Consider the following 27,875-nt stretch of genomic DNA (forward strand, 5'->3'; position numbering starts at 1 on the left):
CTGCGGTGAGAGGGAAGGTGGGACCAGGCAGAGACCGCACCTAAATTCCCCTTCCTCTGCAACCCTCCCTTTCCTCACCTCCCTCCCGGATACGGGCCAGGACACGGAGCCAGCTGGGTCCTGTAGCGAAGCTTACTGCTGTGCTTGCCTTCCCTTTCCTTTTGTTTTTTCCTCTCCTCCTGTCACTGCCACACCAGAGGAAGAGAGGGAGACGCTCCTCTTTGCACTAACCCACCCGAGCGATTCCTCTCCTGATGTCTTTGAGAAACTCTCCAGCACTCTGACTCTGAGCTTGTGGGTGCTGCCTTTAAATCATCGTCTCCTGTGGATTACAACAGCTGGATGAGAAGATAAAGGTTTTTCTCTCCTCTTTCCTTTCTCATTCCTTCCTTTTCACTTTTCCTCCTGAGGCCAGAGCGGTTCCCAGCTGGCAGGCACAATGCTGGTGGGAGCCCTCCACGGCTTCCTGCTCCTCTGCCTGGTTGAGGAGGGCATCGGCAAAGTCAGAAGATACTACATCGGTGCAGTGGAAACCGCCTGGGACTACATGCACAGTGACCTGCTCTCCGTGCTGCAAGCGCCTGCAGGGTAAAACTCCTTCTATCATAATTCCAGCAGCCTGCTGTGGGTGTTCTCCCACCCTAGCATGCACAGCAGTGTGAGCTTGGGTCTAGGCAGGCAGGTGCATGGAAGCAACCTGGCAGGGGGGGTGCACTGAGTTGCTGGTACAGCTGGGAACAGGCATTTCTGTGCAATGGGGAGTCACTAAGTGCAACCCCTCATAATGTACAGGTGGAATAAATCTGCAGCGAGAGATGCAGACATGTTCTGCACTGCTTTATCTTAATGCCATTTGCCTGTGACCCTTTAAAGTCTGTGCCCTAAGCCTGTGCTACCTCTTCTACTCTGCATCCTGGGAGCTTTGGGGAGATGTGAGGCGAGATAGGGTCCTGTGCCTCCCTGCCTGGGGGCCGCAGAGGGAGGTTGATTGTGCTCCCTGACATAACTCAGAGCAGCAAAGGTTCTCCACTGTGTCTGCCCCTGGTAAAACCCAGCTTTTGTTATTTGTATCTTTGTGTACGTTACATTGCTAGGGCTGAAATTTTTCCTTTAGGGAATGAAAATAATTTTTAGTGTTTGGGCAAAGAACGGTGTTTGTACGCAGTGACAAGAGGGAGGAAGGCATGGTGGTTTTGCTCAAATACTTTGGAGTAGAAAGGAAAAGTGGCAGTTGCATTGCTCAGGCATCAGGACGGTGTTGTCTGGAGACACAGCTGGCTTGGACACACAGGGAATGGGCTGTTCTGAACTCAGCATGGGGAGCAGAGCTGGTTGGCTACATGCCCTGTGGATCAAGCCATATCCCTTCCATCTGCCCCACTGCCACATCCCCTTCCCCAGGCTCTGTGCTGGGGCAATGTCAGCCCACAGCCCCATCTCAGACCCACACTGGTTTGAGCAGCAAGGAGCTGTGGTCAGGCACTGGAAACCAGGCTGTGGTGATAAGCCAGGTCAGCCTGACTAGCTGCCGTAGTCACTGTATCAGAGTTAAATTGTTTTCCCCCCCCTTTGGTTGCTTCAGTAGGAAAATTGCATCCAGCACCGCCATTTTGCTAATGCCCCCCCATCCTGCTTTTACTAACATTGCACTCGGATCCATTAGGATACGGTGGAGGTGAGGTCACTCACGCTGCTAATTCAGCCCTGTGGCTTTCCATTTCAGCACTGGCTTTAATGACGCGCTTGCGCACCGTTTCTGACCCACAAGTGACTCAGGGACCTGGCTCTGCCCTGGGGATGAGCAGGGCATCGGCAAGCGGTCTGAGGTCACCTGTCCTTCTCTAAAAGAGGGGCAGATAACTTTGGCTTTCTCAGAGGGACTTGGTGGAATGCTCCATCCCGGAGAGGCAGGTCATGCCAGGGCAGTGCGGTTCCCAAGGGAGCTGTGGTGGGAAATGGAGCTTGCTCGGTGTGGATGTTCCCAGCTGGATGATGGTGCTTTTTCCCCAGTCCTGCAGCCTCAGCCTGGTTCTCCCCACGTGGCTGGGCAGAAGGGGCATGCAGGAGCGAGCCAGGAGAGCATGGCAGGAGCAGAGCTGCCGCCAGAGCTGGGGTGCCTCCGAGCTGTGTGTGGGGTGTCTTCTGCTCCACCTGTTCTCCCTCGTGGTACCAGCATTTCGTGGTACCAGCGGTTTCTCTGGCACATTTGTGGAAAGCTCTGCCAAATGAATGGGCTATGGCACACCAGGCTAGACCTGCTTATGCCTTCCCCATGATTTCAGTTTCTCTTCCTCCCAAACACAACCTTACTGGCAGGGTCGTAGTTGGGACCAGCATGTCCTGCAATGGCCCCAGGCATCTCAGCAATGTCTCGGAGCTGGCGGCCACATAGCAGCAGCCCATGTTTGACTGCTTCTGCAGTGCAGGGTGTTTACCTTGGCCGGCTCCCGGCCCCCAGAGATGAACAGATAGTGTGGCTAACAATGCTGATCGAAGGCGCCAGGAACTTCTGTCTCCGTCTCGGCTTCAGCTACCCTTGGGGTAGGAACTCCACAGGGAACCCAAGTGCACAGGACCAGCCAGAAGCACTTGGATCAGACATCCCTGCACCAAACTCTGCCTCCTTGTCCCCTGCAAAGGCTGTCAGGCTCTGCCATGCCAGCTGGGACCTGGCATTGAGCCCTGGTGTCACCAAGTCTCCTCCCAGCCATGCCCCCACATGCCAGCAAAATCCCTCTGGCTCCAGAGGATTTCTACCTTGTTTACCACAGAATTAGCAGGACCAGAACCTCATATCTCAGGGATGTATTTTCAAAGCTGGACTTTCTGTGAGTTAGAGTTTAAGGCACAGCTTCCCAACGGTGGGCAGCCCAGTGCCAGTGACCCTGTGGCACTGCCACCTCCCAGCATGGGGTCACCCTGGAGAGCAAAGCTTGGTCCGGATCCTACTGCCAACGGCTCATTGGCAAAGTCAGCTGAATGCAGTGGACCTGCTCACTGGGGCCATGTCTGCTGGGGGCTTCCTGCCAGCCTGAATGCAGGGTTATAGCCATGGTGGGAAAGGCAGGAGCTGGATGCACATGGAGTTTTCGTGGGCACCAGTCCTGCTCTGCCCCTGGGAAGGGTGAACCCTGCTCTCCCCACAGCATCCTCTGGCTGCAGGTGGCTTCCAGCCGATGGTGTGGGGGCGAGCGTGAGTTGCCCTTTCCTAAATTTGAGTCACTCTGGCTCCTTCCTCTTCCTCTTGAAGAAGAGTCGCAAAGGGAACTGCTGCTTGAATGAAGGCTTAGTCAGAGGGAGAGAGCAATCCTCCCTGCTTCTTCAGAGGGAAGAAAATACCACCTGGCTTTTGCTCCAAACAAAACAAGGCTGGAAGTGGACTGTCTCGTTACTGGAAATGGTCTCAGTCCCGGGGCTGATAAGCCGGCCTCTAAAATCCCTGGAGAAATTCATGGCTTTGTTATCCTGATAAATGTGTTGGATTCCTTCTGGAAAATGAATTTATTAAGCTGCTTACAGATAGAAAGTGGCCAGCAGAGATAAGTGGAGTGTGAACAACGTTCAAGGCTCCTTTATCCTCCTGCTGCAAGGAGTAGTTTTTTAGTGGATGGCTGTAAATCACCGTTTCGTCAGAAAAGAAACTAATGTGGAGATGTTGCTCAGACTGCAGAGCAAACTGCCATGACCTGCCATGCAGCCCAATGCAGTCTCTTTCCCAGGGGGAGCTGGGGAGGATGCTCGAGGCTATACATGATGTGAAGTGTCTGCCACACCTGAAGGTGCTGGGGATGGGGTGGGGGGTGGCTGCAGGGCAGAGGCCACCGGGCACTGCTATTGCAGCACTCCCAGTGCCCCGAGTCTCTGCTGGCAGGGAAGCACAAAGCCAGGCAAGGCATAAGGCAGGAGGCTGGCAGCGATGCCTGCAGCTGTGCCCACTCCTGGCTGCAGCTGGGTATGGCGCTGTGCCTCCTGCCTCTGTGTCTTCTTCCATCATGACTAACACCGTGACACTAATCACTGCTACGTTGTCATCCCTGAGCTGAGCAAAACATTTCCAAACACACCTGGGGGTTGTCAGGAAACCCAAAGGATACACCAGGGTGAGCAATCCTGGGGGCTGGCACAGCACAGGCAAGCTGGTAGGGAGGGAAGGAAGAGGATGGCTGCTGTCCGTCCATGGACAGGGCTGCACAATCAGCCTTGGCTTTTCCTTCCTCCTGCAGCGTGTTGGGGCACCCAGGCACACGGCCCGCCACATCTGGTGTCCCTCCCTGGTACAGGAAGGCTGTGTTTGTGGAGTACCCTGATGACTCGTTCATGCAGCCCAAGCCCAAGCCAGCATGGATGGGTAAGACACACCCACAGCACGGTGAGCCCTACTTCTCCTTGACAGCAGCCAAACTCATCCTGGGTTGGGTGCTGGCAGCTCCTCAGCCAGCCTGGGTAGAGTCCCAGTACAGCAGAGCTGCTGGGGATGCAGGGAGCCAGAGCAGTTGATGCCGCCATGCTACATGAGGGACAACTGCTAATTGTGCAGGTGGAAAGCCCAGACCCTTTGTGGCCCATGGCTGGGTGTGAGTTGCCTGACCCCAGCTGCCTGACCCTGTTGTCTTCCACCCCTTCAGGTCTCCTGGGCCCCACCATCCGAGCAGAAGTCTATGACACGGTGGTCATCATGTTTAAGAACCTGGCCTCCCGCCCATACAACATCCACGCCATCGGAGTGTCCTACTGGAAGGCGTCGGAGGGTGAGTCAGGCAACAGCCAGGTGCTGCAAGCCCCTGCGCAGCACCTCCCACTCTGCCGCCTACCTGCCAGGAGGGAGCCCGTCCTTCCCTGGCCCTGCTATTCACACCTCTCTATGAGGACAGACAGTCACAGAGATGGTTTAGCCTGGGGGAACAGCAAGACCATGCCCAGCCCAGAAATGAGCTGAGATGAGCCCAGAGCAAACCCGTATCAGTTATAGAGGTAATACATAGGTTAAAGCTGAGGTCAGATGCTTAGGGCCAAGAAGACTGTGCCTTCCAGCATCAGGGCAGTTGGTGGGTGCACAGCCCAACAAGCGAGTCTCTGGCACAGCTCTGCTCACTGCCCTGAGACCAGCCATTGCCAGTGGCAGTCGGGGTGGCCCCAGGGGCTGGGGTGGAGAGCGGCTGTGCTCTGGGTTGGGGGAAGAGGCATTTCTGTAGCCATGGTGTGGTGAGGATGAACCTTCAGTGACATCTGGCTGTTCCTTTGGCTTTAGGTGCAGGGTATGAGGATGAGACCAGCCAGCCAGAAAAGATGGGTGACAGGGTGGATCCAGGGAAGACACACACATACATCTGGGAAATCCAGCAAAACCAGGGCCCGACAGATGGTGACTCACCGTGCCTGACCCACTCCTACTCCTCCAACACTGACAGCGTGAAGGACATCAACTCTGGTTTGATCGGAGCCCTGCTTGTGTGCCGACCTGGTAAGGACAGCACAGGATGGGGACAGGTCACATGCAATCATGAATTGAAAAGCAGAAAAATCAAAGACGCCTTCCAGAGGCTGAACATGGCAGTGGAGTCAGTAAGCTGTGGTCAACAACAGCACTTTTGGGGTTTGGCCCTTTCTTCAAAGAGTCCCTTCCCAGTGCAGGAGCCAAAACACACTTTAGATTTCCCTGCTGGAGAGAAACTGGTTGCTTCTTTCCTTTGCAAGATTTCAGACCACAGGTGAAATCTTCTACCTTGTATCTGAACCTTATCTATCCATAAGCTGAACTGCTATTGAGGCATAAACGTTTGTCTTTCCTTCAGAGCTTCGCCAAGCTGTGATCATTCAGTGTCAGCCTGGGTGCTTTGTCAAACAGGGTTTTGTCAGAAGAACTAGAAGGAAGTTTGTATCAGCAAGGGTTAAGGATCAGGCAGGAGAGAGGCAGGACACCTGGGGCACTGCCTGGTCCACAGTACCTGTGCCTGCTCTCCTTCCTTCGGTAAACATGGAGGTGATGAAATCCTGTCTGTTAATACTTGCTGGATGCAAGGCACCAAGAAGTGTACCTGGGGTGGGATTTGTCACCCCTGGTTGAGCCATCTCCTGGAGGCAGTTGTCCAGACCCCTCTGTAGTCACTGGAGAGGAATGGGCACGAGTCACCTCCTCCCAGGGAGGGTGTCTGCAGGCTCCAGTGACTCACCAGGAGCAGCTTCTCCACTGATGGAGCGAAGTCTAGACGAGGAGAACAGACAATGGTGCTGATGAGGGGGCTAGATAAAATGGGCTCTTCCAGATGACTAAGTGGATCCTGAGAGCCTGCGAGGGGAAGGCAGCACAAACTGACCTTTCGATTCCTTCTGGGGGCAGCTGCTCAATCATGGGCTTTTGAGGACTGCAAGGCTGGAAACAGGGCTGTGCCAGTTGTGACAAAAGCAATCCACAGCCTGGCCTTGATTTACCAGTTCTTGGAGGGCACACAGGGAATTCCCTGGGCAGATGGGCATGGTGCTTGCTGACCTTTACAGAGATCCATCCTATGGCATCTTGCAGGGACCCTGGCAAGCGATGGGAACAAAGATACGCAGCAAGAGTTTGTGATGCTCTTCGCAGTGTTTGATGAAGGTAACTACCCTGTTGAACAGTGTCAGACCCTGAATTCAGCCTGGTCCAGGGCACTTGCTTTGGCCACGGTGTGAGCACAGCTGCTCAGCTCCCGCACTGCCTCCCAAGGGTTTGAGCCTTGTACAGCCCGCCCAGCCAATGTGTTCTTGGTGCAGTACTGCCGCTCTTTCTTCTGTGCCCCAGGTGCAGGGAGCTTGTAGCCCCCCCCAGCTCTCCCATCCCATGCCCTGGCCTTGTTCCCATCACATAGGCTAAAGCTGCAGGGGACTAACGCCCTGTCACATGCAATGGTCACCACCACATTCATGCAGAGCCATGGCCAGGTCTGCTGTGGATTTCCACACATCTGACCTCCCTGGATTTTGGCTTTCATACTGTTTCACCCCAGTGGGAAGGTTTCCTTTTCCTTTTAAATGCTCTCAAGTGAAAGCTGACTGCATCCTTCTCTCTTCACAGGGAAAAGCTGGTACTCTGAGCCCAGCTCCCCAGCAGCTCCTCAGCCCCTGCCTCACAACAGGACGGAGATGCACACCATCAATGGCTACATCAATGGCTCACTGCCTGGTGAGTACTAGTGTTCTGGGGACGGGGATGGAGGGCATGGGAGGTGCTAGGAATAGGGGTGTAGCCAGGTCTGTAAACTCGAGGTAGCTTGTGAAAGGATGTGAGAAGGGACATCAAGAGGAGTTTCCAGGTGATGGACCTGGTAGGCTGTGTTCACCCCAGAAGTACTATCACATCTCAACTCCTTGATCTGCCTTGCCCATTTACAGTGGGGCAGGACCTGTTTCTGGCTGTCTGTGTTGCCAAGTGCAGCTGACCTCCTTGGAGGTCTCCAGCAATAGTCCTGGTAGCAAAGAGTTCCATCTCTTGTAGCCCTGTGAACAAGGCTGGACGTAGCCTTGAGGGGAAAATTCAGCTCTCACTTGCCTGGCTCTGACAACACACCTCTGTAGGATTTGCAGAATAAAATCATAGAATCATTTAGGTTGGAAAAAATCCTTAAGATCATCGAGTCCAACCCTAAACCTAACACTGCCAACTCCACCACTAAACCATATCCCTAAGCACCACATCTACACATCTTTTAAATACCTCCAGGGATTGTGATTCAACCACTTCCCTGGGCAGCCTGTTCCAGTGTTTGATAACCCTTTCAGTGAACAAATTTTTCCTAATATCCAATCTAAACCCCTCCAGCAGAATTTGAGGCTGTTTCTTCTCATCCTATCACTTGCTACTTGGAAGAAGAGACTGGCACCCACCTTGCTACAACCTCCTTTCAGTTAGTTGTAGAGAGTGATAAGGTCTCCCTCAGCTTCCTTTTCTCCATAAAAGCAAAAGAAGAGGCTCTTTGTGGTCTCAGTGAAGACAAAAGTTGTCATTTTATGATGTTCTTTTGGGAGAAGGTCCGGAGCTGCCTGAGAGTGAAGAATCTCCAAGGCAAACTCGGAAATGCTGTCAGGAGAGTCATTACCATCAGCAGCCTTGGTGAACCACACCCTGAAACCTCCCACTTGGGTCTGGCCATTCTCCAATAAAAGGCAAAAGCAAAACTCCCCTCAATTCCCTGTCCTGGTGGATCCATGGAGCTTAAGAGCTGAGTAGACCTCATAGTCAGACATTGTGTCTGCACAGTGGGTTTCCTCTCAAGAAAGTGTCCATGTCCGCCCAGCAACCCCCTGTCTGGCTGTGGGACCTGGCCTGAGGGGTGTCTGATGGAGAGGTGGCAATGGAGAGCTGAGGGCCTCAGGACAGAGCCTCCACCCTGTCTCCTCCCTGGCTCTTGGGATCTGTTCCAGTCACCTATCACACTCAGTGCCAAAAACAAGTGCTTGACTCTGTATCTGACTTTGTTTGGCTTCAGCTTCCAGGAACTTGTTCTTGTTATTCACTTCCCTGCTAGATTACAGAGCCCTTCAGCAAACACTAATTTCTCCCCTGGAAAATATTTTTACAATGCGGTCAAGTCCTCTCCCATTTCCTAAGAACACTGAGCTCTTTGAGTCTGTCTGAGGAAGAGACTCAAAGGCTCTCCAGCCTTCAAATAATCCTGGTGACCTCTCTCTGCCCTTTTTGGGGTATTATTTCAACTGCTGCTGAGGGTGTGCTGGAGCCCTGCCCCAGATGCAATGTTTTAGTATCAGGCTTGCCAGTGTTGTGATCAGACAAATGATTCTCCTTTCCAGTTCCCAATTCCCCTGTTTATAGAGTCAAGGAGCTCATCTACCTCTGTTGCCACTGCATCCTGCTGTGACCTCCCATCAGCACGCCTTCCAGAGCCCTTGCCAAAGAAGTCCCCCACTCTGTAAATCTAGTCTTATCTCAGGGGGATGATGTGGCCTGTGCCTCTGATTTGCTCAAACAGTCCACGTTCACATGCGACTTTTCCAGCTTGAAGCCACCACCCTGCAGGGCAGGGGACTCTACTCAGTACAAGTCAGGCTCTGAGTCCATGACACCAAGAGTGGAGACAAGGGATAGACACAGTGCTGACTCCTGGGTGCTTTCCTTCTCTCCTGGCAGGTCTCACACTGTGCCTCAAGAAGGAGGTCCACTGGCACGTGATCGGGTTGGGCACTGGGCCAGAAGTCCACTCCATCTTCTTTGAAGGCCACACATTCCTGGTGAGAAGCCACCGCCTCAGCAGCCTAGAAATCTCCCCTGCCACGTATCTCACAGCCCAGACCATGCCAGGAACAGCTGGCTGGTTTCGGATGTTCTGCCAGATACTGTCCCATCAGCAAGGTAACCTTATTCTGCAACAGCTCGGGGGAAAAGAAGTTCAGGGGATGGCTCAGGGTTCTATGCAGTGCTGCAGCTCCAAGGCCCCTCCTGCTCCATAGTGTTACATCCATGTGCAATCTGGCCTGTGACCAGGATGGCATAGGTTGACCCATGTGATGGCCCATTTGATGGGGACGGTAGTAGAGAGGACATCTCCCAAGCAGAGCCTGGGGGAGTGCATGCCTGTGCTGGCATGTCAGTGTGACACTTTCTGCCCTGCTTGCCTGAACCCAGCTGGCATGGAGGCCATTGTGAAGGTGGAGGAGTGTCTGGAGGAGCGCCTGATGAAGATGGGGAAGCAGTCAGATGAGCCAGAGGACATGGATTACCCTGAAGAAGAGGAGGAAAGTTACCATGTGATTCAAGTGCGCTCTTTTGCGAAAGAGAAGCCTGTGACCTGGACTCACTACATTGCAGCTGAGGAAATGGACTGGGACTATGCCCCTGTGAAGCCAGTGTCTCTGGACAGGTGAGAGTGGGCATGTGTGCCCATGAGGCTGCTCCTCGAGGCAGCCCTGACAGCTCTTCCCCTTTTCCCCAGAAATTAATTTTCCTTCTGCCCAACCTGGACAGTTTTGTACTTCCTTATTAATGCTAACAGTATGGATGAGGACAAGGATGGTCTTGGGGAGGCCATGGGAAGGCAGGACCTTGCACTGCTCCATTTTACCAAATGCCCCACAGAGGCATTTGTCTCCCGGGCATTTGTCTCTCTGTCGCCCAGGTCTCTGGGGTCAGCCCCTTCTGAGAGGGCAGCAACACATGGTGACCCTTCTCACCCTCCAGCCAGGAGGCCCTGCCCAGCCAGGACATGTACCCACAGCCCCAGAGTGTGGGTCTCCTTGCCCTGTCTGGAAGGACCTGCTCTAGATGGCAGACAATTAGCCCCTGCTGCTGCTCCACTTCTTGGAGGGAGAGGTGATGCAAGTGCAATATCTCAGCAGAAGTACTTTAGTCAGCACTGCATGGTGATGACACTTGTCACCAGTCCCGACATCACTCTGCTGACACAGGCTGTGTGAGCTGGGGCTGGCTTGGTAGTGGGGTCACCAGGTTCTGCCCTAGATGGGGATCCCAGCAAGCGGCTGCTGGAGCAAGGCATGTGGGGCAGAAATCCCCACCTGCAGCCCCTCGCAGGGTAAGCCAGAGGAGGTGTCCTCTCCAACTTAGGGCTGGCCTACCTCCTGGGAAGGAGTTGGGATGATCAAGAAAATGCAGCTGCTGTGTTGCATTATGCCTGCATACTGGAGGTGTTCCCTGACAGAGGACAACCTGCCATGCTCTCCGCTCTCACAGTCACCACTTCCCTCCAAGACCAGGCAGTGTCAGCCCAAGGCTGCTACTGTGCAACCTAGTTGAAGCTATCTCCATTAAAGAAGCACTGAATCACTTGAAATATTATTCCCCAGGATGCACATTGTGATTGCAGGGATGGGTGTCCCCACTGTGCACTGGTAGTCCCCAGGCAGCTGTGTGTAGTTCCTTGGACGATGGAAGGTCTTGCTCTGGTTCTGACAGCATCCCATATGTGGCCATTTGCTCTTTCTCTGCCTTGCCTGCAGAAACATCACGAGCTTGTTCCTGAAGGCTGGCCCTCAGCGGATCGGTTCAAAGTATAAGAAAGTGATGTTTGTGGAGTATGAGGATGCAACCTTCAAGAAGCGCAAGGTGTCAGATCAACTGGACAAGGGAATTCTGGGGCCTGTCATTAAGGGGGAGGTTGGAGATCAGTTTAAGGTAAGAGAGAGATTGCTTTCCACAAAGAGGGACTGGAAGGGGAAAATTCAAAGCTTGATGCTGTTCTTCCTAATAGCTTTTGTTTTGTGGCTAATGTCTGACATAAGTCCTTGAGGTGTTCTATCATGTTTGGTCCAAAGTTCACCAGAAAGGCAGATGTTACTGAAAGCTAAAGCTAAATACTCTCGATGAGATCAGGAGAGATGCACAGGATATGGCCCAGTCCCCTTGATTTCAGTTCATTGCAGGCATCTTAGGAATCGTGTGAATTAATCCATGACACATGGCATTCAGCCCCTTCCTCTGAGGTAGGAGTGTCCTCTCATCCTCCACTCTTCTCCATATGTGTGCTCTTACCATACAGTATTGGGGACTGTTGCTTGTGTCTCCCCAAGTGCCTCTACTGACCACTTGACTTGTTTGCTGTTAGGAGGAATGGGATGGTTTCCAGGAGCTTCACATTTCTGCTCCCTGCCTGGGATTCCCTGTGCAGTTGTGGGCATGGCACTGAAGGGACCGCCTGTGGCAAAGCCCCGATGGAGCTGTTTAGAGAAATAAATGAAGGGCTTCATGCAGTGAAGTGGAGAGCACTTTGAAGCAGTTGACTGCTGTGCATACTTAGTGTCTCGGTCCTCTGAGGCCTCCTGGATTGACAGACCTCTTCTGTCTTATATGCCAAGTGAGACTAAAGACAGCAACCTTCCCTTTAATAAATCTGGTGTTTTCATGCCCTCCCTAAAATGGGCATCTCCCAGAAAGATGGACAGTGTAGACTGGTAGAGAAATAAAGAGTAATTTCATCTATTCTGACTCCTATTTTGTGGTCTCAGACATGTCTGGGTTCCTCCCCGTTGGACACTGGCAGGTAGCTGATCCCAGAGTGCCGCTGCCTAGCATTTCCCTCCCTCCAAGGACACTGAGGACAGCCTCGAGGGGGTCACAACATTCAGAAAGCATTAAATGTTCCTGCTGGCTATCCTCATTTCAGATCGTGTTCAGGAACCTGGCAAGCCGACCATACAACATCTACCCTCACGGCCTCACCAGCGTAAGGCCATACCACGCCATGAAGCCCTCTCAAGGTAAGGCAGACCATGAGAATTTGTGACATCACTTGGCCACTGCCATTCTTCTGGGCCAGGAGAGCTTCCTGCAGCCCATGGTAAGACTGGGTGTCCAACCCATCCATCCAAGCGCCTGAGCCCTGCAGTCCTGGAGATGATAATGATTCTTGGTTCATGTCCCACTTTGTAACCCTGTCTTTAAGGAAGGCTTGGATGATGGCTGGAAGAAGGGGCATTGTCAACCAGGGAGCTGGGTCCATGTTGTTTGGTTCATCCTGGAGGCCTCTACTTTCTGATGAGACAGGAACCACCCTGGTGATCCTGCCTGTGTTTGCCAGCTTGTTTACAGTCCTCATTCCCTGGGCTCCCCCGCTGCCCTGCTTTAATGTGGGAGATTCATTATGATTCAGACTCTCCCTCTCATAGCTTCGCGTTTTTTGCTCTGGGTTTGTTGAGTTACCAGGTCCCTTTCCCAGAACTGCTTTCATGCCCTGCAGGCATGTTCTCAGGATCACAACTTGTGCAAGGCCATCCCACATCCCTTCAGGGCAAAATCATGCCCCATCCCTCTCCTCTCCTCCTCTCTGCCCTTTTGGGTGCATCACAATGATGGGAGCAATTGCAGAGGCTGGAGAAAAGCTCCTCTGCTGCAGCAGAGGTGGCAGAACCAGGATGGCAGCCGCTAAGGAGTTCAGCAAACTAGGTCAGCTTTGTGACCTCTTACTGTCTAAATTAAGGTTTTCCTTCAGGAGAGACAAAAGGGCAAAGCGGCCCATCAGCTGGCAGGATTAAAGGGGCCAAGCCACACAAGGGAGCTGGGACCCCTGTCCCTGCCCCTCTGTCAACACCCCCCAGCCAGGCATGGCTCACCAGCTTTGCCAGCAATTCAACTCTGTGAAAGCAGGCGAGTCATGGTCCTGGAGCCACAGGAATGATGCTTTTTAGGGGAATATAAATAAAAGGAGCTATTCCTACCCTGACTGACACATGAGCTTTGCAAACCATGCTCTTACAGCAGCTCAGCTGGGCACCTGGAGCAGAGAAAGGTCTTTTCCTAAGGCTACGTCAGTGCGAGATCCTGCTGAATGCTCAGAGGATTTATTTGCATTTCAGTTTTTCTTCTGTTCCTTCCAGATCTCCTCCTTGCTTTTCTCATGGTCTAGCTGTATTTGCTTAAAAATCCGTCTTTCCTTGCTTTGTTTTTTAACCCATTTCAGCCCTGCCCAGCTCTGTATCTTCATCTCCAAACTCCTCTAGGCAGCCCAGAGCCCGGACACAGCTGAGACTGGGCAAATTTTCCAGTTTGCAGGACTTCCAAGGGCTTTGAAAATTAGGCATATGCCTCTCCATCCTCACCTGGTCCCAGGGGCTCCTTTTGTCCAGATCAACTTTCCATGCAAGCACATGCTAGCAGCCAGTGTGCCATCCTGGGGTGGGCGTGGGTTTGGGTAGTTTTCTATGCAACTTATGTGGTCAGGAAACCCCCTTTCTGAGCTCTTTTGAAATGCGGGATCATCCCTTGCAGGAGCAGCCCAGACCTAACTGATCTGCCCTTGGGCTGTGTGTTGCTAGATAAGGACGTGAAGGACATTCCTATCCCCCCTGGCCAGTCATTCACCTACAGCTGGAGGGTCACCACTGAGGATGGGCCAACGCAGGCGGATCCTCGCTGCCTCACCCGTTTCTACTACAGCTCCATCGACCCGGTCCGAGACATGGCCTCAGGCCTGATTGGGCCCCTCCTGATCTGCTTTAAGAAGTCCATGGATCAGAGGGGAAATCAGGTGGGTCCTTCCTTTGTCACCTCAGCTGCCAGGCTGAAAGGTTGGAATAACTGTGGTGGGTGAAATATTAGGGTAAAACCAAAGTTGTCTGTCCTGTTCTCTTCAACCCTACCATCAGTCCCAATGCCCCTGCCTTCCCCATCCTTCCTTCCATGCTCCCTTCTCTCCAAACCTGGACCCTAGCTCCTGTGAAATAGCAGTAAACTGTTTCCCATGCACCCAGGCTGAGACCTGGCAGCTACACTGGCCCAAGGGGTGCTCTGATCAGACCAGGAATAACCACTTCCCTCTCTGCCTTCCAGATAATGTCAGACAACACGAGGTTGGTGCTGTTTTCGGTCTTTGATGAGAACCGCAGCTGGTACCTGGAGGAGAACATCAGGCGGTTCTGCACTGATGCAGCCCATGTGGATACCCAGGACCCCCAGTTTTATGCCTCCAACGTGATGCACAGTGAGTGCTTGGCCAGGGGCTCCCTCCAAAGCCCAGGCAGACACAGGCTCATCCCTGCCCCAGGGAACAAGCAGGGAACATGCAGCAGCTCAGCAGTCATTGGGGAATCGTGTTCTGATAAAATGTTTCACCCCTGCTTTCTTCCAGCTATTAACGGCTTTGTGTTTGACAACCTCCAACCAAAACTCTGCCTGCATGACGTTGTGTACTGGTATGTCCTGAGTGTTGGGGCCCAAACAGATTTCCTCTCCATCTTCTTCTCTGGAAACACATTCAAGCGCAACATGGTCTTTGAGGATGTGCTTACCCTTTTCCCGTTTTCTGGAGAAACAGTCTTCATGAGTTTGGAAAAGCCAGGTTAGTAACATGGGCTATTCTATAAACCATGGGCTTGGCATCACAGCAGAGATAAGTGAGCACCTCCAGCCAGGTCTCTGGTACCTGATTGCATTTTGGCAGCCCTGAGAGCAAAGGGTTGCACAACCTGCTGGAACAGCAAAGTGAGAGGCAATGATTAAATCCTTCCAAAGCTTAAACCAAAGAAGTTAAATTACTGTATTTTACTTCATTAATAGGTTGCGTTAAGGTCACACACGCTGCCAAGCCAGTAAGCTGGCTGCAGTAACATGAGCCCTGTGGACTTTGCATCTGCACCCTTGGCTCCAAGCTTGGAGGTAAAGGGGAGCAGAAGTGCTGTCCCTGCTGTAGGTTCAGCCACTGGTCACAACATCCCATTTATCTCCACAGCTTTGCAAGGACAGAAATCACAGCCATGGAGAAGTCCTAGGAAGGATTTTCTTCAGAGTTTGGTTTTATTTCCTCCCACTCAGCATTTTTTCCTTAGTGTTTGCAAAAGCGGTGCCATTAACCATTTCCTCACTCACAGAGGAAACACAGAATTTACCATGTCATTGGAAATACTGATATGATGGTCAGGAGCGCTGCATGCTGAGCCAAGCTGACAGGGTTTCTAGCTACACCAGGAAGCTTTCTAAAGTGCAGCCAAACATTACATCTGTTTCAGCTCTGATTTTTGTCTGCTGATCTAAAGCAGGCAAGCAGCTCTGCCAGCAGCAGATGACAGCTCTCTCCAGCGTCAGAGCCTGGTTATTACACACCTCCTCACACACTCTTGGCACCTGGAGAAGAGGCACTCGCTACGGGGAGCAAACATGTTGGCCAGGGATGTGAGCAAGAGGCAGCCTTTTCATTTCTTTCTCCTTGAGTGGGAAAGACATGACAACTGTGTCTGGGAGAGAAGTGTATTTGACAGCACCAGCATGTCTTTGGGGGTGGATTATGGTGATTATTCTGCTGCTGGCAATAATCCTGGAGGCTCTATGGGTTCTCAGTACATTAACTGTTCTCACCAAGCTATTGTTGGGGCCTCATGGGTGTGTGTAGCTCACTAAGCTCTGTCAGGAAACACTGGCCCTGCTGATGGTGCTTGTCAGGACTGGCTCTGACGTTGCCAGCAGGCTTGATGTCTTGTGAGTCCAGCTGTAAGACACTCTAGGGATTACAAAAACATGAAATCACTACCATGAACCAGAGGCTGCCTGAAAATATAGGTTGCACTAGCAAGGGAGCAGCATGGGGATTGCAGCTCTTCTGATTTCCCACTGTGGTGGGCTGATGGTGTCCTCTTGTCCTCTCTTGAGACAGGCGTCTGGATGCTGGGGTGCCTGAATCCCGATTTCAGAGACCGAGGGATGCGCGCCAAGTTCACAGTCTTGCAGTGCCAGCATGAGCAATACCCTGATGGGGAAGATGATTATGTGGATTTCGAGGAGGAGGAGGGCACCTTTGACTTCCAACCCAGGGGCTTCTCTAAAAGAAAGGGATGGCACAGGCCATGTGTGAATGAGCAACTGAACAACGTCACCTCTTCCAGAAATGAGACAGAGAAGCGAAGATCGTGCTTGACAGAACCTAGCCATGGGGCCCTCCTGAGCAATGGCAGTATTTCTGATCCCCCTTCCAATGGCACATCAACACTTTTAGGACCAATCCCACATCCACCTGATATTTCCATGTCTTCTCTGCCGGAGACAAACTATGAGCCAGTGCCCTATGAATCCTTCCTGGAAGATGAAGAATTGTCAAAAATCATCAGCCAGGAAGAAGGGTTTGGAGCTCTCCCAGCTGGAGAACATTTGGCGCATGTCAATGGAAGGGTCCATGGTACTGTGAGCTCAGAAGGTGGTCAGCAATGGCTGCACCAAGCCACATCAGCTCCAGAAGATGCTCTGGCAGGAAAGAAGGTGACAAAAATCTCAGAGGTGCAGGAGCCAGTAAAAAGGACAATTGTCCAGTCTGGTGGTACATTACAGATTGTGGAAGCAGAGCCTCAAAAGAGAACTACTCATGCAACAAGTTTGTGGGACTCAATTGCTTATGCGGCTAGCAAAGCTCCTCTTCAAGAGAACAGGAGCTCATTTCACCAGAATGACCTGAAGCACAGTCTGGGAGTTCAAGACACGTCTTTACAGGATGTTGAGGACAAGTTGCTAAGAAGGGCTGATAAAATATCCTTAAATCTATATGAGTCAAAGGAGACAATCAATACAGAACTGGCTTTAAGTACAAATCATAACTCTTCCTCCACACTGGACAATCCTTCTGCATCTTCATATGAGACAGAAGACAACACGACTTCTCATGCTGTGGTTCACAGTCACACCAGAGAAAGCAATTATTCATCAAATGAGCTAGATGCTAGGCTGGAAAAAAGACCTCACAAAGTGATTTCACAAGGCTTTTATGAATCTTTTGAAGGGAAAAATGTTTCTTTCTCAGACATGGAACCCAGCAAACCTATACAAGAACAAATCCTCACAGATGAGAGTAACTCCTTGCCTGCAAAAGGTGGCACAGAACAAGAAGCCAGTGAACTTGCCAAAGGCACAAGCCTTCTAGAAACCACCTTTGCACACACCAATGACCTTGAGCTTTCCAGCTATATAATGACGGAAGAGAGGGATGAATTAATCTTGGAGGCAGTGTTTCGGGATGCTACAGCCACTAAGGAATTGCCAGAGGTGGACAGTCTTGCCTTTCCTGAAGCGAATGTCGTGGCCAATGGCACAAGGCAGTTCCCAAATGCTTTCTTAAACAGACCTGAGCAGTTTCTGACACACAGAGCTCCAGCCCCAAGTGTGAGTGGCCCTGACTGGCGGCCTCAACAAGCCAGGTCAATGGAGAGCAGAGGCTTGATGCATGCTCTGGGTTTTCCCAACACCAGTTGGCCTGGCAGCAGGGAGCCCCTCTCTGAGGGTAACAGAGCAGACCAGAATCTGGCCAGCCAGACCCCTGAGACAGCAGTAAATAATAAAGCCCCAAAGGCATGTGGACCTCGTTCCCTTTTTTGCAGCACTCGCTTCAAAAAGAGGTCCCTGATATCAAGTGACACTTTGCCTGAGGTGATGGTGGCCCAGCAAAGCCTGGAAGAAAAGTCAAACATGGCTGATGGGAGACTACACCCAGGCAGGGATGATCCACAGGCTCTTCTTGGAGATAGTGCTGACGAGATGCATCCTGAGGGGAGGCCAAGCACAGATGGGGGTGTATGGAACAGCAGTGAGGGGGCCCAGTGCAGTGGATGCTCCTTCCCCACACGGGGAGCACTGGGGAGCGAGGTGGCAATGGCAGCAAGCAGCTCAGAAACACAGGCTGCTGCTGTGGCTGCAGATCTGGCCTCAAACTGGGACCCAGCCACCCTGGGGGCAGCGGGACACGCCAGGGGCTTGTGGAGCCGAGCTTTGGCCAAACTGCAGCCAGGCAGAGGTGCTGTCTGGGAGGGTCCTGGGAGTGAGCAAACTCAGGGGAGAAGCCAGATGGAGGAGGAGACAAACTCTGTGGAGCAGCTGGGTCAGTTCAGTCCTCAGCCTCAGCAGCTCAAGGTCAATGCCACAGAGGACTATGTGCCTGAGACCACGTCTGGGCAAAGCCCAGAAGAAATCCCTATGAAACCAGCGTCCAAAGAGAACTATTCCCTGTCTTCAAGCAGCCCCACTCACAGCCACAGCACTACCAAAAAACCAGCCAAATATGTGCAAGCCAGTCCAGGTGGATGGCAGGGGCTTGGTGGGGAAGATGTCCTCAAAGAAACTAGGAAGAGAGAGGGCCAGGGCCTAGGAGAGCCCAAGGAGGATGGGGAAAGCAACAGCACAGCTGGAAAAAGGAACCATGCCCCAGGACAGAGGGAGAGACCAGCTCTGAACAATGGGACCCTTTCCAGCCTCTCGAGGACAGAGGCTGACAAGCCGGACTACGACGAGTACAGTGACATAGAGCAGACTATGGAGGATTTCGACATCTATGGGGAAGAGGAGCATGACCCGCGCTCCTTCCAGGGGGAGGTACGGCAATACTTCATTGCAGCGGTGGAGGTGATGTGGGAATACGGGAACCAGAGACCCCAACACTTCCTAAAAGCCACGTAAGTGTGACTGTACTTCCTGTATTCCTCCTGCACTGTGTGGCATGGCTTGATGTGTGAGCTGGCATGTCCTGGCAGGCAGGATCACAGGTCTATGATTATACGACCCAGCCAAGAAGCCCAGGGGAAGGATGCTCCCAGTGCCTCCCCTCCACCTGGGGAGTTTTGTAACTCCAGCAACATTGAGCTTCCTGGCAAGGATGCTCTAAGCTCTGCATCACCCCTGCCCTGCAGCAGCCCTGCCATGGCTGCCCTCCCTATGGGACATGGATCGCCTGAGTTGCTTAACTGCCCTCACCCCAGCAGGGACCCCTGGAGCGGCAGGAGGAAGCCTTTCCGGCAGTACCGCAAGGTGGTTTTCAGAGAGTACATGGACGATTCCTTCACTCAGCCGCTGCTGCGGGGAGAGCTGGACGAGCACTTGGGCATCCTCGGGCCGTACATCAGGGCAGAAGTTGAAGATGTCATCATGGTGAATTGAAAGTTCCCTTTTCCTATAAAACCTGAAATTCCCCCCATTGCTGGCTGTGCTTAGCCAGAGGGAGTGCTGAGGTGGGCCTGCAGGCTCTGCGATGCCCGTGGGTTCACCTTCAGGGCTTGGGGGCAGGAGCTGCCCCGTTGGCACGCTGTGTGGCACATGGATGGCACCAGCTTGGGAGGCAGAGCCACCATTCAGAGGGTTCTTGGAGGAATGGGCCAGCAGGAACCTCAGAGTGGTCAGTTGCAAAGCCTTGGACCTGAGACAGACCCAACCTCTGTAACAGCACAGCCCAAGCAGCTCCTGGGCTCCATGGGGAACCTTTTGGGTGAAGGGATTGTAAAAAGAGTAATGAGCTAAGCAGGGTTCAGTACAGCTTCTTTGGGTGCTCTATATGAGGGCAGGCTCAGGCTTCCGTCACCACCAAAGGTCCTTCAGCATCCACCTAAGGAAGATGTGAAAGGCTCTTCACCAGGCTCAGGACTTGTATGCCTGGAGAAGTTGCCCAGTTTTCACTGAAATCTTCACCAGGGTGGATTCAGCACCTTTGGGCTCCAGAGACAGTAGTGTAGGTGACCTTGCTCCCATTGAGCAGGGAGAGGGCCTCATCCTGCTGACATGACCGGGATGTGCTTTCCACTGCACACTGCACAGCCACAGCTTGTGGTTCAGCAGGTGTTGGCCACTGCATGGAGCCCAGCTGGAGGTCTGGGCACCGGAGACATGGCTGCCTCCTTCCCACCAGCTGGCTGGATCCAACCCCAGGGTCCAAGGCACTCTCAGCACTGCACCTAGGCCCCTCCCACACTCGTTTTCTTTGCCTTCCCTCTGGTGCAGGTTACGTTCAAGAACCTGGCCTCGCGGCCCTTCTCTTTCCACTCCACGCTGCAAGCCTACGAGGACACGCAGGGAGCAACACACGGTGGAGAGGTGGTAGAGCCCGGCGAGCTCCGGAAGTACTCCTGGAAAGTCCTGCCCCAGATGGCACCCACCACGCAGGAGTTCGACTGCAAGGCCTGGGCTTATTTCTCTAATGTGGACCTGGTAGGTGCAAGCCTGCTCCCTGGGACATCCCAGGAAGGAGAGATGGGCAGCATGCCTGGGTCCTGGCTGTGAGGTCAAGGCTTTTCCTATCGTGCTGTGCTGAAAGCAGCCTGTGGCTGTGTCAATTCTCAGGTGCCTAATACAGTGATGAATGCATGCTGCTGCTTTCTCTTCTCTTCTCTTCTCTTCTCTTCTCTTCTCTTCTCTTCTCTTCTCTTCTCTTCTCTTCTCTTCTCTTCTCTTCTCTTCTCTTCTCTTCTCTTCTCTTCTCTTCTCTTCTCTTCTCTTCTCTTCTCTTCCTCTTCTCTTCTCTCTTCTCTTCTCTTTTCTCCTCTTCTCTTCTCTTCTCTTCTCTTCTCTTCTCTTCTCTTCTCTTCTCTTCTCTTCTCTTCTCTTCTCTTCTCTTCTCTTCTCTTCTCTCTTAATGGGTTTTTTTCCCCCTTTTCCCAGTTGTACCAGCTTATGAGACTTGTAGGGAACTAGCATTCTGCAGTCCCCTACCCCTCTGCCAAAGCTGGCTGAATTTGACCCATGGGTTCCAATGTTAGTGGGGTAGGGACTGTTGGACAGACTCTTGAAAGCACGTGCAAACACTTGCTGCACAGTCTTTCTTAGCTAGGGGCAGAGTAGGGATTCCCTAGTGAAACCAGCATGTTCTTCTCACCCTGCACATGCCATGCCCTGTGCATGAGTGGGAGCGAGGCTGCGGGTGCAGACAGGGCCACCGCTTTCCTCTCTGCTGTGCCACTTGCAGGCATCAGTGCTGCCTCCCCCTCTGAGGCAAACCCTTTTTTCCTGGCTCCCTGGCAGGAGAAGGACCTGCACTCAGGCCTCATTGGGCCACTGATCATCTGCCGCCGTGGGGTGCTGAGCTTCGTTTTCAGGCGGCAGCTGGCTGTGCAGGAGTTCTCCCTGCTTTTCACCATCTTTGATGAGACGAAAAGCTGGTACTTCCTGGAGAACATGGAGAGGAACTGCCGCCCTCCCTGCCGCATCCAGCAGGACAACCCTGACTTTAAGAGAAACCATTCCTTCCACGGTGAGGACCCCTGCCCTTGCCCTTTCCATCCCACAATCTATACTGGGATGGAAAAACCCTGGAGCCTTGAGACACTCCTGACTGCTGCCTTCCCCAGCCATCAACGGCTACGTGAGTGATACACTGCCCGGGCTGGTGATGGCTCAGCAGCAACGGGTCCGATGGCACCTCCTGAACATGGGCAGCACTGAGGATATCCACTCCGTCCACTTTCACGGGCAGCTGTTCAGTGTCAGGACTAGCCAGGAATATCGCATGGGAGTCTACAACCTTTATCCTGGTGAGATGCAGCACGGGCACTGTGCACACCCCAGCTGCCAGGGCTTCGTGTCCATGCCCATTAGGAAATGCCAAGCCTGCAGAGGGATAGCAAGGAGGGGGAATGGATCTGGAAGAGTCTGCCTCTGTGTTTGCACAGCACTTGGCACAGTGGCATCCGATTACAGCCAGTAACTCCCCTCTGCTCTGCTCTCCATTCCTGGCCAGGTGTCTTTGGAACGGTGGAGATGTGGCCCTCACATGCTGGGATCTGGCGGGTAGAGTGCAAACTGGGAGAGCACCAGCAAGCTGGGATGAGTGCTCTCTTCCTCGTGTACAACCTGAGTGAGTGATCCTCTTTGTGCTCTGGCCCGCTTGCTGCCATGGCCATGGCCAGCATGTTTTTGAGCTCCATCCCCAGGGCTCTCAGCATTTCCTCTGGGGTGGTCCAAGTGTGGTCTTCTGGGTTTTCACTCTGAAAGAAAGTCACGACTTCAGCCCTTGCCACCCTACACAGTGCAGCAGAGAGCACAGAGTCAGGTACATGGTTGGGGTGAAGGATGGGAGACCAGCTTAGTTTGCCTGCAAATATCTGCTCCCAGAGCTCTTGTTTTCCAAAACCGAGGGTCCCTGGACTTTCTGTAAAATGCACTTACCCCAGCAACTACATGCACATGCTGCTGCCTGCCCGTGCTGTCGGGAAGGTGCAGTGCCCAGCTGCCTAACCAGATATCAAGAGGTAAACTGAGGCACAGAGTGATGGCAGGAGGCAGCGAGCGACACTGCCTGACTACAGGTGGCTCTGATAGAAACAGCCCCAAGAGCAACTGCAAAATCCACAGGAAACCTCTGACTCCATTCACCCCAGAACACCACGTTTCTACCTCACCATAAGTAAGCACTGGGGGAAGTGGTTTGTGAGAGCAGTATTTTATCACACAGTGACAGTCTCTCTCCTCTTCCTAAGGGAGTATTAAATGTCAGCCAGAAAATGTTTCCATAAGCTAAAAATCTGCTTAAGATTTCAAATTTGCATTTTCCCCAGACGCATTTGCCATGCAGCAGAGATGTCAAGATGTGACGAGTCACTAATAATGATGGTTATTATAAGAGACAAACAGCCCTGTGCTCAGCAGACCATAAGTGAGACACAGAGAGACAGGGATGTCAGGCGGACTTTCCTTCAGCAACATGATATTTGTTTTTAAAAGATGCTGCCTAGCAACAAAAAGGCCCAGAAGCAAGGCACAGGTATAAGGAAGAGACACTTGTCAGCACTGCTGGGAGATCAGGATATGGGAATGAGAGATCGGGGACTCAGGGATAGGAGTTTGGCAAGAGGCTGCTGTGGCTGTTGCTGGGAACTCTCTGCTGGTGACATCAGGGTCAGGAGCAAGAACTTCCAGCACCTCTAAAATTCAGGGATGGATGTGGAGGCATCTAAAACCCACCACTTGGTGTGAGGCAAACAAGCCTGGGGGCTCCTGGAGGCTTGAGACAACCTCCCTGAGCCTGGAGGCTGCTACCCAGCCTAGGCTTTTCCTTCACAAGCCTTGTTACCTAATCAACTTTCCCGGGTTTTCACCCTCCTTCTCCCTGTTTGGCTGCAGACTGCCGAAACCCTCTTGGCCTGGCCTCGGGCCACATTGCAGACTCTCAGATCACAGCGTCGGGTCAGTATGGTGAGTAGGGGTTGTCACTGCAAGGAAGGCAGGTGAGGTTGGGGCAGCTTCAGCCAACACAACTCACATGCTTGCCTGTCCAAGGCTCTGCTGGGTCCCTGGCAGAGTCCTTCCTCCATCCGTGCCCGTGTCAGCGTCCCACTTGGAACCTGGAGGTGCCTTTCCACATGTCTGGCGCATCATGTCAGTGCTCTGCCACCCTGTACGTGGCTACTAAACCCTAGGGTGATCCTCAGGCCTCATCCTGTGGATGGACTTCTCACCGCCTCGGGCTGGGCAGCACCAGGGGTCAGCAGCACCCTCATATCTGTGCATTCTCCTTGCAGGACAGTGGGCTCCTTACCTGGCAAGGCTGGATAACACTGGCTCCATCAATGCTTGGAGCACTGATCGCAGCAACGCCTGGATCCAGGTAAGAGGGGCTCTGTGGCTGGAGGCACCACTGGTGCATTGCAAGGGCATGCTCGTGGCTCATGCAGTGTGCAGAAGGCCCCACACAGATGGCCAGTGTCTCCCCAGCTACGTCCTGCTATTTCAACTGCTTCCCCTCTGGGAGGGGAGCTCTGAGATCCTAATGGCAGTTGGCCTGGCCATGGTTGCTGCTGGCTTGATCCCCAGATCCATCCTCAGCACAGCAGAGGAATCACTTGATGGTCCAGCTGTAGCACTGGATTGTGCAAAAAAAACCCTGAAGACCAAGTGAGAACAGCTCACCTCTCCAAACAGCTCTCCCCTGCCCTCTCCCAGCTGTTGGCTGACTTGTACCCTTATGAATGACTATTTTAACTAGTTTAATAGCCTGTGCTCAGTTACGCCACGAGGAAGCGAGTTTCACGGGTTTACAGTGCATTGCCTGAACATGGCTTGGGTTTTCCATCAGAAATGAATCCCTGACTTTCGTTCTCAGGTGGACCTTCTGCATCTCATGATTATTCATGGCATAAAAACCCAAGGAGCCCGACAAAAGTTCTCCAGCCTTTACATCTCCCAGTTTGTTGTCTTCTACAGCCTTGATGGGCAAAGGTGGAGGAAATACAAGGGGAATGCCACCAGCACCCAAATGGTAAGGCAAATGGGTCTCGATGAGAGTGTCTTCCCAGAATGAGGTCTCTTGGGGTGATGAGGGCTAGGGAGAACTGCACACAAGGCAGAGATCTCCTGAGTCCCTGCAATATTTGATTAGGGCAGGAACAGTGAGCATTCACTGCCAGGATGACTGAATCACGGATCATAGATCTGCAAGGAACTTGCTGTCTATGCCCATCTTTCTCATTTTAAATTGACTGAGCTATTTCTTTCCACAATCCCAGGTGGTTGTGAGATCCACTGCTTAATGTTATGTTGCATGTTACTTAGAGCTAGGCATAAGATTTTGCCTGAATATCTTTTTTGACCCCAAAGACAAATTTGGCTTTCTAAAAACATTGTGCAGATGCAGATGATTTGGGGGATCTCTACTCATTAGAAAAAAACACAACCTAAATATACATAAGCTGATCATTCCAGCAGGAGAAGAAAAGTATCCAGAAAAGCCTCCATCATGTACACCAGCTGTGGCCAAAACTTCTCCCAGGTTCAAAAGTCCCAGGAGTGACTTTTTTTCCTTCTTTTCTCCCCTCTGTTTGGTGAAAATATAAAAACATGTTCATTTGCATGGACCCTAAGTTTCTCTTCCTCCTGTTTCTCAGTGGTTCACCCTGATTTGGCCCATTCACACTTCTTTGGTCTGAATCACATCTCAAATCATTTCCCTGAGCTGCCGTTCTCTTGTAAAGATGGTGACAAGATACAGAAGTGCTAGACAGAAATGTTCATCTCCCAATAATCCTTGTCCTGTCTAGCTCTCTTTCCACTGGTACAACAATCCTTTTTCTGCCTTTCCCTGCAGCTGTTCTTTGCAAATGTGGATGCAACCGGAGTGAAAGAAAATCACTTCAACCCTCCAATCATAGCCCGGTACATCCGCATTAACCCCACTCACTACAGCATCCGGACCACGCTGCGCATGGAGCTCATCGGCTGTGATCTGAACAGTACGTCCCACCTCCAGACACCAAGCATCAAAGCTGGGGCCTGATCCAGTGGGGTGCTGAGTGCCAGATCCACTTCTTTCAGGACTCCCCTGGCAGTTGTGGAGGGGGAAGGAGGAGATGGCATTGAGATGTCAGGGGAACAAACTTGGAAAATCTCATTATGGTCTTAGAGATAGCAATTACCAGAGGGAGAGCATGGGGCCAGCTCTCACCACTGCTTTTTCCTGAACCACCAGAAACCTCCAGCAGCAGCTAAGCTGATAGCTGGGGAGCTGCTGCCCCAGTCTGGGGGAGCAAGGAACAAGCAGAGACAGACACTATTGGCTTTTCCTCTGGTTTTGCCACTCCGAGGCAAGACTGCTCTGGCTCACAGTGTGACCCGGGGCAGTGGTGCTCTGGGATCCTTTCTTTAGCTTCACACACCAGCAGGGAGGACTCTCCAGCAGCTACAAGCAGCAGTGGCTTTGCTATCATCTCATGCCACAAGCCTGCCGGCTGGCTTTGAGACAGCTGTACACATGCACACCTGATCACACCGTGTGCAGAGTGTCTCCCTGCCAGGTATTCCTGTCCTTCCCCTGGAGACAGGTTCTCGTTATGTGCTGGCGATGCACAGATTCTTCACATTCCTCCTAGATAAAATCTCCAGTGAGAAAAGAACGTGGGACAAGTGGCAGGTGTAGTTTGGCACTCCCCAGCCAGAGCCATGCCGCACGCAGGGGCCCTGAGCAGTGCACGGACCATGACACTGTAGCAAGGCACAGGAGAACCTGTAACCAGGGAAAGCACATGGAGGGCAGCTGGAGCAGTGACCAGCCAGAAGGCATCTTCATGATGGGTCTGTTACCCCTCTGCAAGCATTGCTTCTCTTTCAGGCTGCTCCATGCCCCTAGGAATGGAGAACAGAGGGATCCCTGACCAGCGCATCTCTGCGTCCTCCTACAGTACCAGCATCTTCTCCAGCTGGTCACCCTCCCAGGCCCGCCTGAACCTGCAGGGGAGGACCAACGCATGGAGGCCAAAGGTAGCCCATGCAAGGAGATCCCCAGGCAGGCAGCTGGGGCACGGGCAGGCAGGTGGGATCCCAGCAGGCAGGCTGGGTGCGTGCAACCTCTTCTAGCCCAGGCTGCGTGGGGAGCGCGCTGTGTAAGCTGCCTGCACACAGGCAGGAGAGTTGCCACACTGATTTACCACCCAGCAGCTCCAGCCTGGTAGGGCAGGTGAAGCCCAGGACTATGTGCAGGGCTAGCTTGGCTTCAGCTGCAGCAAACATGTCTTTCTCATTGCTGCTGAAGGGTTAAAGGCAGTCTGTCCTTCCCCAGAGCAACAGCCCCAGAGAGTGGTTGCAGGTGGACTTTGAAGTAACCAAGAAGGTGACTGCAATCATAACCCAAGGTGCCAAAGCTGTCTTCACCCACATGTTTGTGAAGGAGTTTGCTGTCTCCAGCAGCCAGAACGGAAGGCACTGGAGCCCAGTCCTGCAGGATGGCAAGGAGAAGGTAGGCAAAGCTGCTCCATGCCCAAAGGCAGCCAGCACAGCCCTTGGCAGCAAACATGCTCACAGGATTTTTTGCAAGAGCAGTGAGCTGGGCTGTGCTTTTTCCTACGTAAAGCATTCCCAAGTGGTGCTTGTCTGGGTTGATCGTGTTGGTAAGTCATGGGCTCGCTATACCAGAAGAGGAGAGTGCACCTCTGATTTCTATCTCCTCTCCAGATTTTCAAAGCAAACCAAGACCACGCCAGCACAGTGATGAATACCCTGGAGCCCCCTGTCTTTGCCCGCTATGTGAGGATACACCCCCACCAGTGGCACAACCACATTGCCCTGCGGATAGAGTTCCTTGGCTGTGACACTCAGCAGGAGTACTGACAGTTGCAGGGCCAGGCACGGGCAGCACCGGCCTGAGGACCCACATCCAGCTGGACACTGAACTCTCACCAGGGCCGGAGCCAGCCCTCCAGGGCCCTGGCTGCCCCTGCTGCTGGGGAGAAGGCGGCCTGCAGAGCTGTTGTGGTAGCTGGCTCATTTTCAGTCTCTTCCTGTCCCTCACCTACCAGACGCCATATAGTCAGACGTAATGCTGAAGAATTAAACAGTAATTTTCCAGGGTAATGCTGAAGAATTAAACAGTAATTTTCCAGTATCTCTCTGCACTTTCTCCTCTGCCCCAGGGGCTCAGTCAGCATTACCAGCAGCTAGTAATTAATTAGCCCCAGAGCTTCTCAGCTTCTTTTTGCACAAGCTCCTGCTGCCCGAGCACAGTCCTGGAGGAGGAGGAAGCAGCAAAGATAAGGGCTGGGGAGGAGGCCCTGCTCCAGGCCCCAGCATCCATTTCACAATCGGTGGGGATCAGTGGCTCAAGGGAGGCAGGGCTTGCTCAGGCTGACTCAGCACTGGGCTTTGGCCCTCCACTTCCCTTCATCTTCCCATAACGCTCCTGTTGCCATGGCTGGGTGCCACCATCCTGCTTTCCATGGCTGCC

The 27,875-nt window shown here is 52.8% G+C and overlaps 1 protein-coding gene across 3 annotated transcripts; it reads left to right on the forward strand.

Annotated features, from left to right (window-relative positions):
• Window positions 1-191: 191 nt before the first annotated feature.
• On the forward strand, window positions 192-27,875 carry F8 (coagulation factor VIII). Of its 3 annotated transcripts, XM_082323109.1 has the most exons (26): window positions 192-588; window positions 4,224-4,348; window positions 4,626-4,748; window positions 5,249-5,461; window positions 6,521-6,592; window positions 7,049-7,156; window positions 9,119-9,340; window positions 9,614-9,848; window positions 10,942-11,116; window positions 12,105-12,198; window positions 13,753-13,964; window positions 14,267-14,417; window positions 14,565-14,774; window positions 16,083-18,858; window positions 19,162-19,330; window positions 20,174-20,380; window positions 21,191-21,419; window positions 21,517-21,699; window positions 21,906-22,022; window positions 23,288-23,359; window positions 23,686-23,771; window positions 24,267-24,422; window positions 25,248-25,392; window positions 26,268-26,416; window positions 26,715-26,891; window positions 27,107-27,875. In XM_082323109.1, exons 1-26 carry the CDS (start codon window positions 440-442, stop codon window positions 27,260-27,262), a joined length of 6,711 nt encoding a protein of 2,236 aa, XP_082179235.1. In that variant the 5' UTR covers window positions 192-439; the 3' UTR covers window positions 27,263-27,875. The 3 variants fall into 3 exon arrangements, with proteins under 3 accessions (XP_082179235.1, XP_082179233.1, XP_082179234.1); XM_082323107.1 differs by lacking the exons at window positions 192-588; window positions 4,224-4,348; window positions 4,626-4,748 and having other exon boundaries at window positions 5,410-5,461; window positions 19,165-19,330; XM_082323108.1 differs by lacking the exons at window positions 192-588; window positions 4,224-4,348; window positions 4,626-4,748; window positions 23,288-23,359 and having other exon boundaries at window positions 5,410-5,461.

Source organism: Platalea leucorodia (genome assembly GCF_965183815.1).
Source record: "Platalea leucorodia genome assembly, chromosome: 10".
NCBI classification, from domain to species: domain Eukaryota; kingdom Metazoa; phylum Chordata; class Aves; order Pelecaniformes; family Threskiornithidae; genus Platalea; species Platalea leucorodia.

What these genes read in the sequence shown, in the direction of transcription:
- F8 (XM_082323109.1), top strand. Translation starts at nt 440, where the DNA reads ATGCTGGTGGGAGCCCTCCACGGCTTCCTGCTCCTCTGCCTGGTTGAG. An exon ending in CATCAATGGCTCACTGCCTG is followed by an intron (nt 7,157 to 9,118) that starts GTGAGTACTAGT and finishes CTCTCCTGGCAG; the next exon opens with GTCTCACACTGTGCCTCAAG. An exon ending in TGCCTCCAACGTGATGCACA is followed by an intron (nt 14,418 to 14,564) that starts GTGAGTGCTTGG and finishes GCTTTCTTCCAG; the next exon opens with CTATTAACGGCTTTGTGTTT.